The 15,981-nt window shown below is 43.5% G+C and overlaps 2 protein-coding genes across 15 annotated transcripts in view; one reads left to right on the top strand and one right to left on the bottom strand.

Moving 5' to 3' along the window:
- LOC6591900 (synapse-associated protein of 47 kDa) overlaps positions 1-15,981 on the top strand; it is a 33,431-nt gene that overhangs the window by 5,390 nt on the left and 12,060 nt on the right. For 6 of the 14 annotated variants that reach the window (XM_026984589.1, XM_026984598.1, XM_026984592.1 and 3 more), the window contains exon 2: positions 7,509-7,559. The exons of 5 other annotated variants lie outside the window; for them this stretch is intronic. In XM_026984589.1, coding sequence (XP_026840390.1) covers positions 7,509-7,559 — 51 coding nt within the window. The remainder of the gene's footprint in view (positions 1-7,508; positions 7,560-15,981) is intronic. 3 more of the 14 variants (XM_026984590.1, XM_026984600.1, XM_002017011.2) reach the window with 1 other exon arrangement.
- Positions 12,028-12,508, bottom strand: LOC113564950 (tripartite motif-containing protein 65-like). The gene is made up of 2 exons (XM_026984603.1): positions 12,269-12,508; positions 12,028-12,197 (listed from the first exon to the last, which is right to left on the bottom strand). The coding sequence occupies exons 1-2, from the start codon at positions 12,431-12,433 to the stop codon at positions 12,156-12,158; spliced, it is 207 nt and encodes a 68-aa protein (XP_026840404.1). The 5' UTR covers positions 12,434-12,508; the 3' UTR covers positions 12,028-12,155.

Genomic DNA, 15,981 nt, shown 5'->3' on the forward strand with positions numbered 1-15,981 from the left:
TGTGCCATAAATATAAATACAAATTTTTATGCAAATTAAATGTTTTGTCACGAATTTTTCAACACCTAATTGTTGGTTAGGGAATTGCCCACACACACAGAAGAGAGGAAATGTGTGCGGAAGTGGTTTCATTTGCTGATCTTTAGCTCACGCTATGGGGTATTTATGTGTATGGAAACGAGGTTGATTTGGTTGAGATTTCATTGGTTTTTCCAGGAAATCGATGGGTTTAAATAACCAAGGGTTTTAAATAGGTTTAAGGGGCGCCTTAGGAGATTAGTTTGTAAATGAATTTATATGTTTGAAAGCCTTTAAAGCAGAGCCTAGCTGTCCTGGCTGTCCTGGAGCCATCAAAATGAGATTTTGTACGTAATCTTCTCTTAGATTTACTTAAATGTACTTCCCTTTTATCTTTAGTACTAGTCTCCAGTAGATTTTCAATATTTTACAGAATTGCCACAAATTTGTGGTTGTTTTTATTATTTAAAGCTTTGGGGTTTCAATTCTCGTGTTTCCGAGCTCTGCAAGTAATCAAAGGCCATCAAAATGTCCAATCAACTTAACACCGTTTTTATGGATGCACTTTTCGATCCTAAAAACCGCTGGACGGTGTCCGTGTATCCGTGCAACCGTGTGGCTTGGGCTAGCGGTGCCCCACTTCTGCCACATCAATTGGCGGTCAATTATGCCGCAGAAATCCAAAGTGTGCCAAAGGTTTTTGGCAAGCGGAGAGACTTTTATGGCCCTCACACGCAACCACCGCGGGAGGGGGGGAGGTGGGAAGCGAATGAATAAAATTTTATGCTCCTCGTAAAGTGACCCCAAGGCCTGGCCCTGGCCAAAAGGTGCTAATAATGCAGATGTTCGGATTCCCTCTCTCTCTCGCTCTCTCTCGCTCTCTGTCTCTCGATTCAAAAGTGAAATGAAATCAGGACACGGCAGTCAGCAGCATATGGAAATTCTGTGGGAAACATATGTTGGCAGCTTTTCCTTTTTATTCTACGAATAAAGATAAATGATACTGGAGGATGGCGGACGGAGGATGGCGGCTGGAGGATGGAGGATGGAAAAGTGCACGCACGGAAGTCAACTAAAGCGAAAGCGCGTGGGCGGAAAAGTCAGTAGTTGGCGGGCAAAAGTTGAGCCCCTTCATGATGATGATAATAATGTTCTGTTATGGTGTCCTGCCCGGGACATAGACGATGATAAAGTTACGTTAACAGCAAAGAAGAGCGCTGGCAAAACATAAATATTAACGCCCTGGGGGGCTAAGGGTGGTCCGGGTCGGACGGAAGTGACAGGCCAGTAAAAGTAATGCCAACAAATGATGCAAGAGACGGCAGCACATACCAGCAGAGAGAGGGAGCTAGGGGACCCACTGGAGATGGGTGAACATCGACTAGGGGATACCTCTGTTAAAGGTCCTTAAGCTACAAAATGGAAGAGAGCTTGAGCCTCGCAGGAGCCTGCTTTAAAGCAAGATGATCGATCTTCTTTTAGTGTCCGAGATGTGGGCATAAAGTAGAGGTCCTTCTGTAGATCCTCTTGGGAATGCTCTCAGTTCCAAAGAGTGGAAAAGGCAGAGTGGAGTTGGGCATCTGATCATCTAGATAACGTCTATTCTCTGCTCTCCCCCATTACACGATCGTATGCCTGTTATACCCTTTCGTACTACCATCAAAACCTCGGTATAAAAAGAGCACAGTGTATGTCCTGTTCCCCTCCTGTAAGGCGTAGTGGGTGCAGTGGGTGTCGTGTGCCAGCACGCACACACATAAAAATGTTTGTATCTCTGTGGCATTTCGCAGTAGGAATTCGCTACAAAATAGGAAATTACGTTTGGATCGTAAAAATGCGCAGCCAGTGTACTACGTGTTTTGTTTCTATTTTTCTGGCTTTTTCACGCTGTCATTGCGCCATGAAAAATGTTTTTTGCACCCCAAAAAAAGTAAGACAAACTTATATTAAAACTTTCTCCTTTGTTGAGTTCTTAAAACAAGTGTACATATGTTCCTGAATGAAAAGATAAACTTATAAAGAGATGTATTTGTTTGAAAGGGGATCAAGAGAGCTTCTTTTCTGAGCCTGGAATCACTTTAAATTTAACTCCAAATGTGCCCATCCACAGGCTATACAGACCTCCATTTCTATGCTATCTGCTTTTTATTTTGTAGACCATTAAGTTCCATATCTGTAATGTCTAACCAACTAGGCAGACAGTTCATAGGTCGTATACATCACACATCATTTTATGCCGCCCTCTTGAGTAATATTTAAAAATTAACATAAAACTCTACACGCTCTATAAAATGCCAAAAAACAACAGAAAGTAGAAAGCATCAACATTTGATAAGGATTGTTAGGGAGAGGTGAAGGTTGGCTGTTGGGAATGGGGATGGTTGGGGGTTCTATTTGCATTGCGTTAATGGCAGCTCTGTTGCCAGTTTTAAAAGCCAGTCCCAATTGCTCATGTGTCTGGGACCCCTCCAGCGGCCCCTCCTCGTTGGGGGGGGGTCTGCTGGGGTGTGTGCAGATTTGGTCGACTGTAAAACACATAGCCCCAAGCCCTGCCTTTCAGAGCGGCCATTTTGTTTTGCGCTGTGGTTCATAAATTTTTGGTAGCTGTTGCTGCTCCTGTGACTCTCATCTGCAGCGGAAATTTATGGCAGGGCTTTTCCAAGCTCTTGCCTAATCACAATGACGGGCCACCCAGGGGGGAGGCGGGAGCTGTACACCTTATGCAAAAGTGGGGGGTGGAACTGTCGGGGGGGGGGGGGGCCATCTGTTTGGCAGTTCGACGCATTCAATTTGCTTACAGGAGCACACATTTGTTGTGGAAACACCACGAATTCGGAGAACATTACTGAAAATACAGGTGCCCAAATTAAATGAAAAATGCTCTCCAAAACTTGGTGAAAGACTTAGTGAATACCAGAGCAAAGGAGCTCCAAAAATGTAGAATTTATTCAATCATTCGAAATTTTCTAGACCCTAAATGATTTATTAAAGATGTTTTATGAATCCCTTTAATTTTTAGACCGGGCTAATCTCTACTTTAAATAAATATTTGTCACTCTAATAGATATTACCTCTGTTTGGGTTTTCGGAAGCAATTCCTAAATCTTCCAAGACTTATATATATATTTTTTGTCCTTAAGGGGTTTCATTTTGTTTCCTTTTTCCTTCCTTTACGACCAAACCCGTTTAGTTTTGCTTTTCTTTGGTGAAATGCCATGGAACAAGCGACAGCCGACAGCAAATGTGTTTATAGTTCGACGGAGAAAACACTGGTAATTCAATTTCAGTTTTTAGCTGCCACCGGCGCGGGTCCTTCGTCCTGCCGCTGTGGAGCCTCTGGCTCCTCCTCCTCCTGCTGTCGTTGGTTGGAATTCAATTTTCGGTTTGTGCGCTACTCGACGTTAACGTGAGCAATTAATACTGTCAACAACAGTGTCAGTCTTTCAGTCAGTCAGTCAGTCAGTCAACGGCTTCGTCAGTCTGTCAACCATGGCTTTTGAGCTTTGGGTTCTCTTTATTTTGGGGAATTTGCAATTTAAATGGCAAGCCTGACATTTCGACTTTCTTTTTTTGGGGTTCCGGGCTCCCCTTTAATCGAGTTTGCGGAACCCTTTTTTCGGAAACGTAACTTTTAATGAGCATTTCTTGTGATATTGTGATGGTAATCAAAACTTCCTTTTGCAAGTTTTGATATGCTTGAAAATTATTTTTCGGTGATACGAAACTTTACTGCTAATGACATTATCCGCATTGTATGTTTGTCTTCCAACACTCGTTCCCAAGTTCTACGTAGATAAGAGTAGCCTTTAAGTGAAATTCCCCCCCACACACACACACACACACACACATTCCCAGTGATGCCTGTACGTGACAGGGCCCCACATTTTACGAGCGTCCCAGACCCCCCGACCCGAAAGAACTTGTTAAATTTTCATGCCCAGAAGCGCCCTTAAAAGGTTTCCCTGGCTCTTCCAAATGGCTGTCAAAAGTTGCTCTAAAAACGAAAAAATTAAAGTCTTCAGGTTCTAGTTTCGGCGGCCAAAACATTTTATGGTTAAAACCATTTTTGGACCCGGAAGCGAACAATTAAGGTTCAACGAATAATTGCTGTTGGAGTGAAGGAGGGGCTTCATTATGTATAGAGAACATTTTGGGGAAGAAGGAAGGTAGAAATATGGTATGCTCCCACAGTTCAGATTACAAAAGTTGTATCCTTTTTCGGTTGGGAATACCTTAATAGTTTTAAAATAAAAGTTGTTACCTTTTTCGGCATTCATATTTTCTGTAAAAAAAAACACCTTAAATATTGCTACCAAAAGCCGATAAAGTTCTCAGGTTAAGATCGAAGGTTTCTTCTTGGATAATGTGGGGCTTTGGGGTCGGAAAGAGTCAATTTTAAAAGTATATATATCTCGGTGTAAGGAATTGTGTTTTTGTAACACTTGTTCAAGGTTTTTCATGGATGAAAGTTTGGGGAAACCATAGATCCCAAGTCCCTCAAAAGCTGTACTTCGATCTTCAATAGATGCTTCATTCATAGACGTAATGGCCTTTTTTAATAGGGGACAAAAGAGGACTGCCCTCTTTTGTTGTCTTCTCTCTTCGATTGTTCAACTTAAACAGGTTTTACTGTAATTGGAAGAACCTGTACCCATTTATTAGCTAAACAATAAATACCTCCGCTCGCCATCCTTTGGCAGGCTTTGTTTCGCTCGCATTCCAAAGTCAAAAGCATTTCTTAATTAAATATTCTCTCTTTTGCATTAGAGAGAGAAATGGAGATCCGACCCGACCGCCGGCTGGCTGAATCATTCTGCCATATTGCATCTTTCATTAACTCTCGGGCTGGAGGTGCTTGAGAGGGTGTTTGGGGTTGGGGGGTGGTGGTGAGCACAACTCATCAATCCATTCTTTCCAGCGATTCATTCATCTGTGAGTTGGCATTCTTCGGCGGGAGACTCACATCAGGACTACACGCTGCCAATCCCCGCGGGTTTCCGTGGCTGTTGGACAGCCAACGAGCCATTGATTATCTCTTAGGGGGCAAGCATTAGGCTGGAGGTTGATTTCCGAGCTTTTGTGGGGGAGTATGCCATGTATCTGTATCTGTGTGTGTTTGTGTACCCGTTAATTGAAAATTGCAAACGGTTTTAGTCCCAAGACAGAGAGAGAAAGAGAGAGAGAGAGCGAGCGCGAACGAGCGTTTGCTTTGTAATTGAGTAATGAAATATGCCAAGTCATACGACACACACAAACACAACTAAATCAACACCAATACCAGCACAGTTTTGCCTGCATACCAATTAAGATAATACAGCAGAGGGGGGGAGGGCAGAGTAAGGGGCGAAAGTGTGCTAAAGGTCAACACGTTGCTGCACGATGGCGCAGTCCTTGGATGCTTCGTCGCGAGAGGGGTGTGCCGCCATTTGCCTTGGCTTACGCGGCGTATGAGCAATGCACCGCGACTACCCCTTGACCAGTCCCAGTCCCAGCCCAGTCCACCCTCCACAGAGCTGAACAAACTACAGATTGCTGGATTATAGTGGAATATACATACACAGAATGAGCGATTATATGTTCAGAGATTTCCTGGGGGATTTCTTGGAAGATACTCATTAAATTCTCTTTCAAAAAGGATAGAACGAACTACGGATTGCTGGATTTCCATCCCATAAATATCTATATCCTCAATATGGTCTTGGTGCTTGCGTGTACCATTTCCCATATTGAAATTATTTTGCTCGGCCAAAAGACAAACAATAATTATCCCATCAAGCAGGCGTCTCGTGGGGGCGTGGTCCAATCAAACTAATGCCGCCTGCCATATGCTGCACGACTCGAGTATCGATCGGCAATGCATCTGCTATCTGCCATGGAGACTTTTACTATCTAGAGCGCACACCATGACACCATGGCGTATACTTAATTAACCCTATAATGAATGCAGAAAGAAAACTGATGAAGGACCTCCATGCAGCGCCTGAAGGAGAGGAACTGTTGCTGTTGCTGTTGCTGCTGCTTGGGTATGTGGCTGACAATTTGCCATAACCAAATGGTTGTTGGCGGTTGTGGGAGAGAGAGAGAGAGCGAGAGAGAGAAAGGATGATGGAAAACTGGTGGGAAAAGCGCTACACTTAATTGAATAAAATTTGCAATTTTTCCGCTGTGTTGCATGATGCGGCGGCATCAGTTGGCATAAATTACGCATGGCCAGGCACCGTCCCACTCCTCCTTCCCAATGTCCTTGTCTACGATATGTGGCAGCCTTAGACTTTTATCTTGGTTGCCCTTTGCCTGCCTGCCTGCCACACTGGTGCACTGTTCTTCTGTGCCACAGGACACCATGGGACCACGGGACCACGTCGGCTCGTGTGGCATTTTCCCGCATTTGGGTCAAGGTCAGGCCGCTGCTGTCTCGGGGGCACGATTTACATTACGTTTCAATTGGAAACAATTGTTTCACCTTCTGTTTGTGCGCTGCCCCTGCCTACTCCTGCGCCTCGGGCTCCTCCTTCGATTGAATTCAATTCGATTTGTATTGTTTATCAATCGTACTGTCCTTGTTGTATCCTGCAAGAAGTACCATATTCTGCACCTCCTTCTCCACTCAGAAACGAGTTGATTTATGGTAAGAAATGGTTTTTCTTGGGCGGAGAGATTTATGGGCTGGGCCCCATCGTTTGGCGTGACCTTTGCACTTTCATTTCATTTTCGCTTTCATGTTCGCGGCTCTGTTTCGCATTTGTAATATCATATCCTTCTGGCTTAATTAGAGAGGGTCAGGTCAGGACGGGACGGGACGGGACAGGACAGGTCGGACAGGAAGTATTTCCAGCCGGGCTCCCTTTTCCCAACACGAAACTGCCTAATTAATTCCCACTAACACACTGAAAATCACTGAACGATATACATCTTCATTAACATTGGAAACTTTTCACTCTTCTCTTCCTTTTTTTTGCAGGTAATTATCCTGGCGTTTTGCACAAAAGGCGATTCCATCTGCAGATGGAAATGTGTATAAAATGTAGGGGGAAAAGGCGCAAAACACGACGTACAAAGGCCGGCTTTTGCCCCAGGAAATTATTTAATCTAATTAGTTTTTTAAGGCCTGGTAAAGGGGCAAAAGCCCATTGAGGTAATACATATAAAAACGAAGGAATTATCTATTAAACGGAAAGCCCCTTAAGTATACGAAAGACAGACTGATTTAAGACCCTCGAGGGTTCGTTCCACGACTTAAAAATATCGGAATCAGTACAATCATAGTTTCTATATTATATTTTATATACAAACTATCACGCGACGTCTTTAATTCGATTTTTATTATAATTTTAAGAAGTTTATTTACTTAATATTCATTTTATTTTTGTTTAAAATTTGTTTTATTCAATTTATTATTATTTATGAAATATTTAAACTTTATTTCAATTTATTTCCTTTTAATTTGTTAAGTTTTACTCTTTATTTTCTTGTATTTTGATTATTTTTAGTAGCCTTCCCAAATCCACGTCCCTGGTTGATTCGTTTGTGACCGAAGCCACGTAAGTTGATATCATTTGTTGTTTGGTTTTCATTGTCACAGCTAAGAGTATAAGTATATTTCTAATTAAACCTAATTAGAAGCCATTATATGGGGACCCTATGCTATCAAACTATTAACCTTTTTGCAACTCACACAAAGAGTGGAAAAACTTTCTATGGTAGTCGTAAAGTCATTAACACACAGAACAGCACAACTTTTGTGTGCAACACCCACTCGGGCTAACTAAGAGGCAACACCAGAGGGGGGGGGGGGGGGGGGGGGGGGGGGAGACCGCCAAAGGTTGCAAAAAGTTGGGGGCTAGAGACTAGCGCTTATAATCGCTAAAAGTAGGCAAGAAGTCAAATAAAAATTGCAATTTGGCGGCTGCTCTGGAACTTTAATTGCAGCAAAGTGGCCCTAACACACACACACATACACACACTCGGATATGGAAATCCAGTGACACTTGAGGAGGCCCCACCTCCCCGGTATGACTCCTTTTTTGTGGCATAATTACATACGTGGGCGAAAATCGCCGTGGGAAAGCCGACTCTCAAGTTTCATGGCGCGCCCACGTGTTGAGTGGAGCAGAGCCCTTTCTCCCTTTCCCCTCCTTTGATATTCATTTCAAGTTAATTCATCTCAATCAGCTTAAATATCAGACTAAATAATTCATTTGCATAGAGCGTGAGTGCTTTTTGCGTATAATTAATGCGCATAAAATTCCTTTGCCTGGCATTTGGCACCTTTTTTCGGCTCGCTCCTGTTTTATTTGTGCGCCCCAGAGAGCCCTTTGGCCAGTACGGCGTACGGCCTTCAGGGCCTACTGTATACTCGTTCCATTCAGCGCTTGATTGAGTGCGAACGAGCCCTGAGACCGAAGCCCCATGGCAACAATTGTCCCAAAAACTCAAAGCCCTGGGACGTTTATCATTTCAGGGATTGTCATTGCGACTGTCAGGAGAGACCTGTTGGGGAAGTAGGGTCATCGCTGGCTATAAATAAATATTGTGCGTATATAACCCACGAGTTGGTCGCATGAAATGGTTGATCATTGGCAGGGCTCCCTTCTATTTATAGGATTTTCCAATCAGAACTCGCACACAATCATTGGTTCGTGCGTTTGATTGGTCCCATATCCCATATCCCATATCCATGCCCCATTGTGTTTGTCCCTGGTTGAAAACCGCAAATCAAAGAAAAAAAGAGTTGGGTTTGTTTAACATGAAAGAGCCTTGGCATGTGCTTGAAAAAACTGTTAGTGGTAGAGAGAGAAGGAAAGTAAAATGGGAACTTTGCTTGGGATGGAATGTGGCAAGGCAAAAGGTATTTTTAATTGAATTATTGCTATGGAAGCTCCTGGGAAATATCAATTTGCTCTTCAAATAGTCCTGGAATAATACTCCATCAATCACAGGGAAACCAAAGGCTGGACTTTAAACTGTGCCATTTGCTAGCCCTAGGAACTGTCCGACTCTTACAAGAACCACATGTGCCACAGAAGCTGTGTCTTCTATGGCCACTCGGAATGACAATACTCTTTGTTTTCCTTGGGAGGACACAGCCCGTGACGAGGCCACCGCGGGTGTGGGAAACGAAAGCGAAATGGCCTTTGAACAGAAACAGAAGCAGAAGCAGAGTCTACCTGTCGGTTTCACCTGTCATTCGCAGGCAGGGGCTCATTCACTGTCCTTTCTGTTGATTTTATTTTCGGACTGCAAAGCAAAGTTTCAGCTCAATTAACCTTGTACATCTTCATTATACTTTTTGCAGGAGTTCTAGCATCGAGTGGAGACAGAGATTGATTTTTCTTAAGCTATGCCAGAATTATCCCACAAGTAGACTAGAGATTTGGGGGCACTATATCCTTTGGTATTCTTAATTTCTATATAAAAAATCCCTACCGTCAAGTATTGCGCACAATTTTCTTTGATGATTATGTTTTTCTTTGTGTGTAATTTTTGCCGCTTATCGTTGTCGTTCCTTCGAATGGGCATGGGGCTTAGATGATCGTTTCCTTTAATGTCGGTGGGTACATGGCCAGCCATTAGGCGGCAATCGTATTAAGTGTTCTAAGAGGAGAGTTGGGTGGGTGGCTCTTAATTATCCCAGCAGGATTATGTCCAAAAAGGTACCAGCTACTGTAAAGGGTCCACAAAGGGAGTTGTTTAGCCAACTCGAAGGCTCTGCTCTGTAATTATCCCCCCTAAACAAGCTCAGTCTTAAGGTCAGATTTTATAATCAGCTTAAAGTTGGGCGTAAGCGGTTGTGCCACTGAATTATCAATCGGGTAAGCCGTGACCCTTGAACTGATTGGGCTTTATGCCAATCCCTCAATCTCATCAATTCACGCTTTGAATAATTAATGACCGACATTTTGGCTTTGTTTTTGCTGCCACTTGGGCGCCGTTTGTCATGAATATTTGATACCCTGAGTACCTACATATATCCTCGCTTTAATTGAAACAACAAAAGCCAAATAAACAACAAACAAAACAAATAACGAATCGAGGGGGTGTAATGTGTTGCGCAGAAAAACTCGAATGTCATTTCATATCCTTTTCCTGTATGCGTGTTGTGCCACATGCCCAACCAACACACAGAGAAAGGTGGTGGCAGCATCTCCTTTCTTCTGCTGTTTTTTTCTGGATGTCACCAGAGGCATTGAATATTGCACTAGGTGCATGTAATATCCGTCCTTCCTAGAAAGCACAGTCCTTCCCCCTCATCCATTGGACTGCGTGTGGGTCGTTGTTTGAGCCCCAAGACTTAGGGGGCTACATCAGCAAAAGCATCTCAATGCGAGTACTGGCTCGTAAAGTAAGGCAACGGTTAAGCCGGATTTTTATACCCGATACTCAAAATGAGTATTGGGGTATATTAGATTTGTGGTAAAAGTGGATGTGTGTAACGCCCAGAAGGAATCGTTTCCGACCCCATAAAGTATATATATTCTTGATCAGCATCAATAGCCGAGTCGATTGAGCCATGTCTGTCTGTCCGTCCGTCCGTCTGTCCGTCTGTCCGTCCGTCCGTCTGTCCGTCTGTCCGTCTGTCCGTCCCCTTCAGCGCCTAATGCTCAAAGACTATAAGAGCTAGAGCAACGATGTTTTGGATCCAGACTTCTGTGATATGTCACTGCTACAAAAATATTTCAAAACTTTGCCCCGCCCACTTCCGCCCCCACAAAGGGCAAAAATCTGTGGCATCCACAATTTTAAAGATACGAGAAAACAAAAAACGCAGAATCGTAGAGAATGACCATATCTTTTAGACTGCAGAATCTGAATTGGAGCGTATTACTATTATAGCCAGCATCAAGAAAACAATTTCATTTTTTCTCGCCCTGTCTCTCTCTAACACACAGGTAGCATAGGCGGCTTTGCTTAGAGCAAAACATTAGCGCCTAGATCTCAGAGACTATAAAAGCTAGTGCAACCAAATTTGGTATCCACACTCCTAATATATCGGACCGAGACGAGTTTGTTTCGAAATTTTGCCACACCCCCTTCCGCCCCCGCAAAGGATGCAAGTCTGGGGATATTCACAAATCTCAGAGACTATTAAAGCTAGAGTAACCAAATTTAGTATCCGCACTCCTGTTAGATCTCACTAGAAAACGTATATCTCAAAATTTCGCCCCACCCCCTTCCGCCCCCACAAAGGACGAAAATCTGTTGCATCCACAATATTGAGGATACGAGAAAACTAAAAACGCAGAATCATAGATAATGACCATATCTATCAGATTGGTGAATCTGGATCAGATCAGATAATTTTTATAGCCAAAAGGAACAAATCAATTTGCAGTGGCTACGCAGCGCCCGACGTCACGCTCAGACTGATTTTCTGTCTCTCTCGCACGCACTCTTTGTCGTGTCGTTAAATATTAGCGGCGTCTGCCGGAGGAGAGCCATACTCACTTAGTATCGGGTATAACCGTAGAGTTGCGGTGTCCGCAGCAACTCACAACGTTCCCCCTCGTTTCTGATTTTATTTAGTGTTAAGTGCGCTGTCGGATAAGTATAAAAAAGTCCAAGTTTATTCAATTACCGCCATTTATTAGACAGAGGGCGTTCAAGTGCTGCTTTCAATCTATAGGATATATACATGTATTTAAGGATTCCCCCTTTCAAAGGTATGCTTCCTTCCATCTTCCAAGTCACAGACCTGTTTCCTTCCAATTTTAATCAGTTACCTTAATCTATAAAGGCTTGAGTTCCTTGTCCAAGTACATACCTGAATGGTCTCGTCTGGTCTGTCGAATCAGCGTGGCACAGAATTATCTCTCCATTATATATCTCCAAAAGTTTTGGATCGTCGAAGTCCCAATATTTTGCTCATATCGGCAGATCAACGAATCGAGTGTTCAGCGGTCTTTTCCCCTAGTATTCTATATTCTGCCAACTGTAAAAAATATAGTCACAGCTTTAAAGAACCCACCAAAAAATCACAACATTCCATGGCTTTAAAAAACAAAAGAAAAAACTGAATTTGAACATTTAAACCACAAAAAAAACTAACAACTCTTAAACAAAAGCAATCTGATTTTAACGAATTTAATGAGACCATGTGGAGAGACGGGCCACCATTTGCCTACTGCATTTTTCCGTTTTTAGTTGAGAAAGACAACGTTGATGTATCTGCGGTTCTTGCGCTGGGGATGCGGTGGAAGATGAGCGTTAAAGGACCTGTAGTACTACCATATGTGCAGATCTGTGTACTGACCAAATAATAATCGAAGGGAGCCCGGCACAGGGGGCAGTTTTTGTTGGCGCACTCGTAGTAGCAGCGGTGCAGGCAGCGCCGGCAGAAGGAATGCTTACACGGCGTCTGCACCCGGCAGCGCATCCTGCACAGGCAGACGGCACATCGATCCCTTTCTGATGGCATCTTTCTTTTTAATTTTGAACGAAAATATTTTTGAACAGAAAGTTACGATTATACAAAATTTTGTTTGCTTTATTTTGCGTTCGTATCCCAACGATCCTAGGCTCTAGACTGAATGAGAAGTGTTCGATGTGAGCACACTCTGAAGTATATTCGAAAGGCATCTCTGGCAGGATTTGGAGCAGAGACTATGGGCCTGTCTCTGCTTTGCTTTTGCTGTTTACCTGCTTGCCGGTAATTTGTCAAATGTGGATTTTTCTTGGCGCCTTGGCTGTTGCGCCGAGGCCCCTCTGGCAGGGAGTGGGTTGTTTGAAGAGTTTTGGCGAAAGTATCACTTTCAGAAGGCTGTAGCTTCCTTTGTACTCATGTATCTGCCCTCGTTGAGGGCCTGCCATTAGGGCTCTGCTCTGCAGATGAAAATGATGATGGTGGAAATTCTCTGTTAGCGAAAACGGAAGCTCAGCAGGTGTCCTTTCTCTCTTTCTCTCTGGCCATCGCCAGGGTATCATTTATTTTGCGCCTTATACACGCATTTAGCTTTATTTCATTTTATTTTCCCCGCCTCGTCGCACGTCGCACGTCACAAAAGCAAATGTAATAAATTTCCTATAAGCATTATCTTTAAACACAGGGCCATTGTGTAGGTCTTACGCAGACGGGGATCAACCTGACAACGGAACGCACTGCTAACGCTGTTGCCATGCGGCTTAGTTATTGGCCCTTCAACATGAGGCAAGGGCATGGGCAAGGGCATGGGCATGGGCATCGGCATGGGAAGGGATATGGCGTGTCACGTTTCGATTGAGCCCCCTTTGAAATGGGAGAAATCACAGCAGGCCTTCTCAGAGGGCTCCCGAATCTCAATCCAATTAAAGGGAGGGGCACGAAAGTACCTTCCAATTAAATTCTTTCACTATTTAAATGGACAAAAACTCACACTCCATTGAAGCCCAACAAAAACAAAGAGATAGAGAGAGAGGAAAAGGAGTAACAGCAACCAGCAACAGTTGACGCCATTCTCTAAGCTGACAATGCAATTTTCGCATCAGAGCATCCCCTCCTCCCCGCCCCCCCAAAAAACAGAGGCGGTGTGGGTGTGTCAAGCTTTGTCACTTGCAACCGAACCCCCACCCCAACCCATACCCTGTCTGTAGTGCTACTTTTACTGCCAGCCTTGCAACATTTTGCCATTCTCCATTCCCCATTGGCAGTTGCAGTTGCAGTTGCAATTTCAGTTGTCGTCGTGCCGCCTCCCCTCCTGCCACAAAACTCTAGACCTCCGAAGCATTTGCTTCCTGCACAGGCTGCAATTTACATAAGTGCTATGTGTGTGTGTGTGTGTGGCATGTTGTTTTGTCATTCACTTTTCGTCCCTTTTTATGTGAAGGGTGTCATACCACGTTTCCCTCCTCCCCACTACAATGTTTTGCCTGACAAAAGAATAGCGACAAAAGATGTAAAGTCCCACGGTAAATAGATTCAATAACGGTTGAAATTTCACTGCGAAAAAGAAAGCAATTCTAAGAAAATGCAGCTGGAAATAAAAGAAAGAAATTCTAAGAAAAAGCCACGAAATGGAAAAAGGGAAATGGTAGTACAAGCAGCTTCTTTCGTTGGCTGGAAAGCGGATCACAAAGTTTTATTTACTCAAATGTCTGTCAGAAGTTAACCAGCAGTTAAAAGAGCATGTCCTGGCACTGAGGCTTATCTGCCAGTTAAATTTAACAGGCTCAAATATAACTAGCAGTTAAAATTTAGAGTAAATTTCAACATTCACGGCATGCATGCGGCAGTTAAGGCTTTCTTCGCGTCATCCAATGGGGAAAACTCTCTGGCGGAACACTTTTAAAGCTGTCTTTAAACCTGGCAGCTATTAAACTCCCCAAGCTCCCTCCCATGGAGCTATAAAAGCTGGCTTGTGTCTATTAAATGGCAAAGTCCTGAGTGTTTGTCTCTGTTCACACCACAGCTAGGTGACAGACAGCAGCTAGCCTTGGATATCGATCTAATAAAACTGCATATACACATAGTTTCCATAATACATAAAGACCTTAAAGCTAATCCCCCAAAACGCCTGCCCTTTTTACTGGGGAAGCCTCTGCATCACATGGCAATTATCATTTGCATTTGCATTCATAATTTGGGTACTTCAATGGATAGGAAAAAGCCAATCAGAATAAAGAAATGCAGCAATAATTAATATTTTTCTTGTTTTTGCTGGTGTAAAAGAAACCCTTTGGATTTATGATGGAGATGTCTGGAGGATTGAGGCCACTCTCTGCAGGGGAAAAACTCAATTTGTTTTTACACATTTTCTTGGTCTCGACCTCCGACCTCCGGGTATTGGTCTGGCATTGCGGGCTGTCGTATTTCTTGTTCTCTACGAGTTGCGTTTGCCGCAGCATTTGCCTCCAAACTTTTATAATTAAAACTTTTCACTCTCTGGCACAAACAAAAAATCACAAGAGAGAAGGAAAAAACCCGAACATGAAAGCAGAAAAGTCAATTTTTTCAGAGAAAACATGCGTGGAAAATTATGAACTTGGATGGAAATTCATGATTTTCATTGGGAAAGTTATAGACATACGAAAGAAGGAAAAGTAATTCGTATAATTCCAGAGAGGTCGGTCTTTAAGAAGCAGACTACCAGCCCCTCATCCCATCAATGGAACCACTTATCGGGCTGCTCTGCCACTAAGTTATGCACGGCCCCAAATGGGTATCCATGGACCCATAAATAAAACCGGAAAAACCGGGAAAACTGTTGCCGCCTGACAGGCCAAACAAAATTGCGTAAAAGCCTGCGCTCCTTGGCTCCCCAACAGTCCGAGACGAAGGCATAAATCACTAAAAGGGCAGGAAGGGGAAGCGACTAGCTTGGAGCTTGGAGGCAGGCCAATTGGCGACTAGCTAATGCTAATGATAAGCTCCATGTCTAGCGATAGTCAATTGACAAACGATATGCACTGAGAAAAACTCTTAAATATCTGATTCTCTCTCCTTGGCACTCGGAGGACCTTTAAGACTTTAAAAATGCAGAAACTCCATTCTCCATGCTTGTCCATTTTCCATGCAGTGTATATACATGGCAACGTCCTCCTCTCATTGTGCATCGCGTTGGCTTCCTAATTGGAGCGTGTGCCCACATGGCGTATGCTTGATATGGCCAGACATACTGTTTGCTGCTTTAATCTCTTGACCCCAATTCGCTTCAATTTGATTTTCCACCACAATTAAGTGCAGTCCTCGGAAATTTAATGGTTTCTTTTTTTTTTTTGCTACAATTTAATTCGATTTGCGCAGCCATTTTTTCGTTCCGCTCCTTGACGCATGAGTGAGCACTTGTCACGCGGCATGTGCCCCGCACGGAGAGTGCCTGGACTCCTGTGGCCTTGCCTTGTCATATAATGAAGCATAATGCATATACTATAGATACACACAGATATTCGTATCGATGAAGCGGCATTACGGCCGGAGTGCCATCACAAAGAGCCATAAGAGGACGAAGTCCTTTGCTTGTCATTGTGTGAATTTTATTTCATTTCCTTTTT

Source organism: Drosophila persimilis, unplaced genomic scaffold (assembly GCF_003286085.1).
Source record: "Drosophila persimilis strain 14011-0111.01,24,50 unplaced genomic scaffold, DperRS2 tig00000000-arrow-pilon, whole genome shotgun sequence".
Taxonomy (NCBI): Eukaryota; Metazoa; Arthropoda; class Insecta; order Diptera; family Drosophilidae; genus Drosophila; species Drosophila persimilis.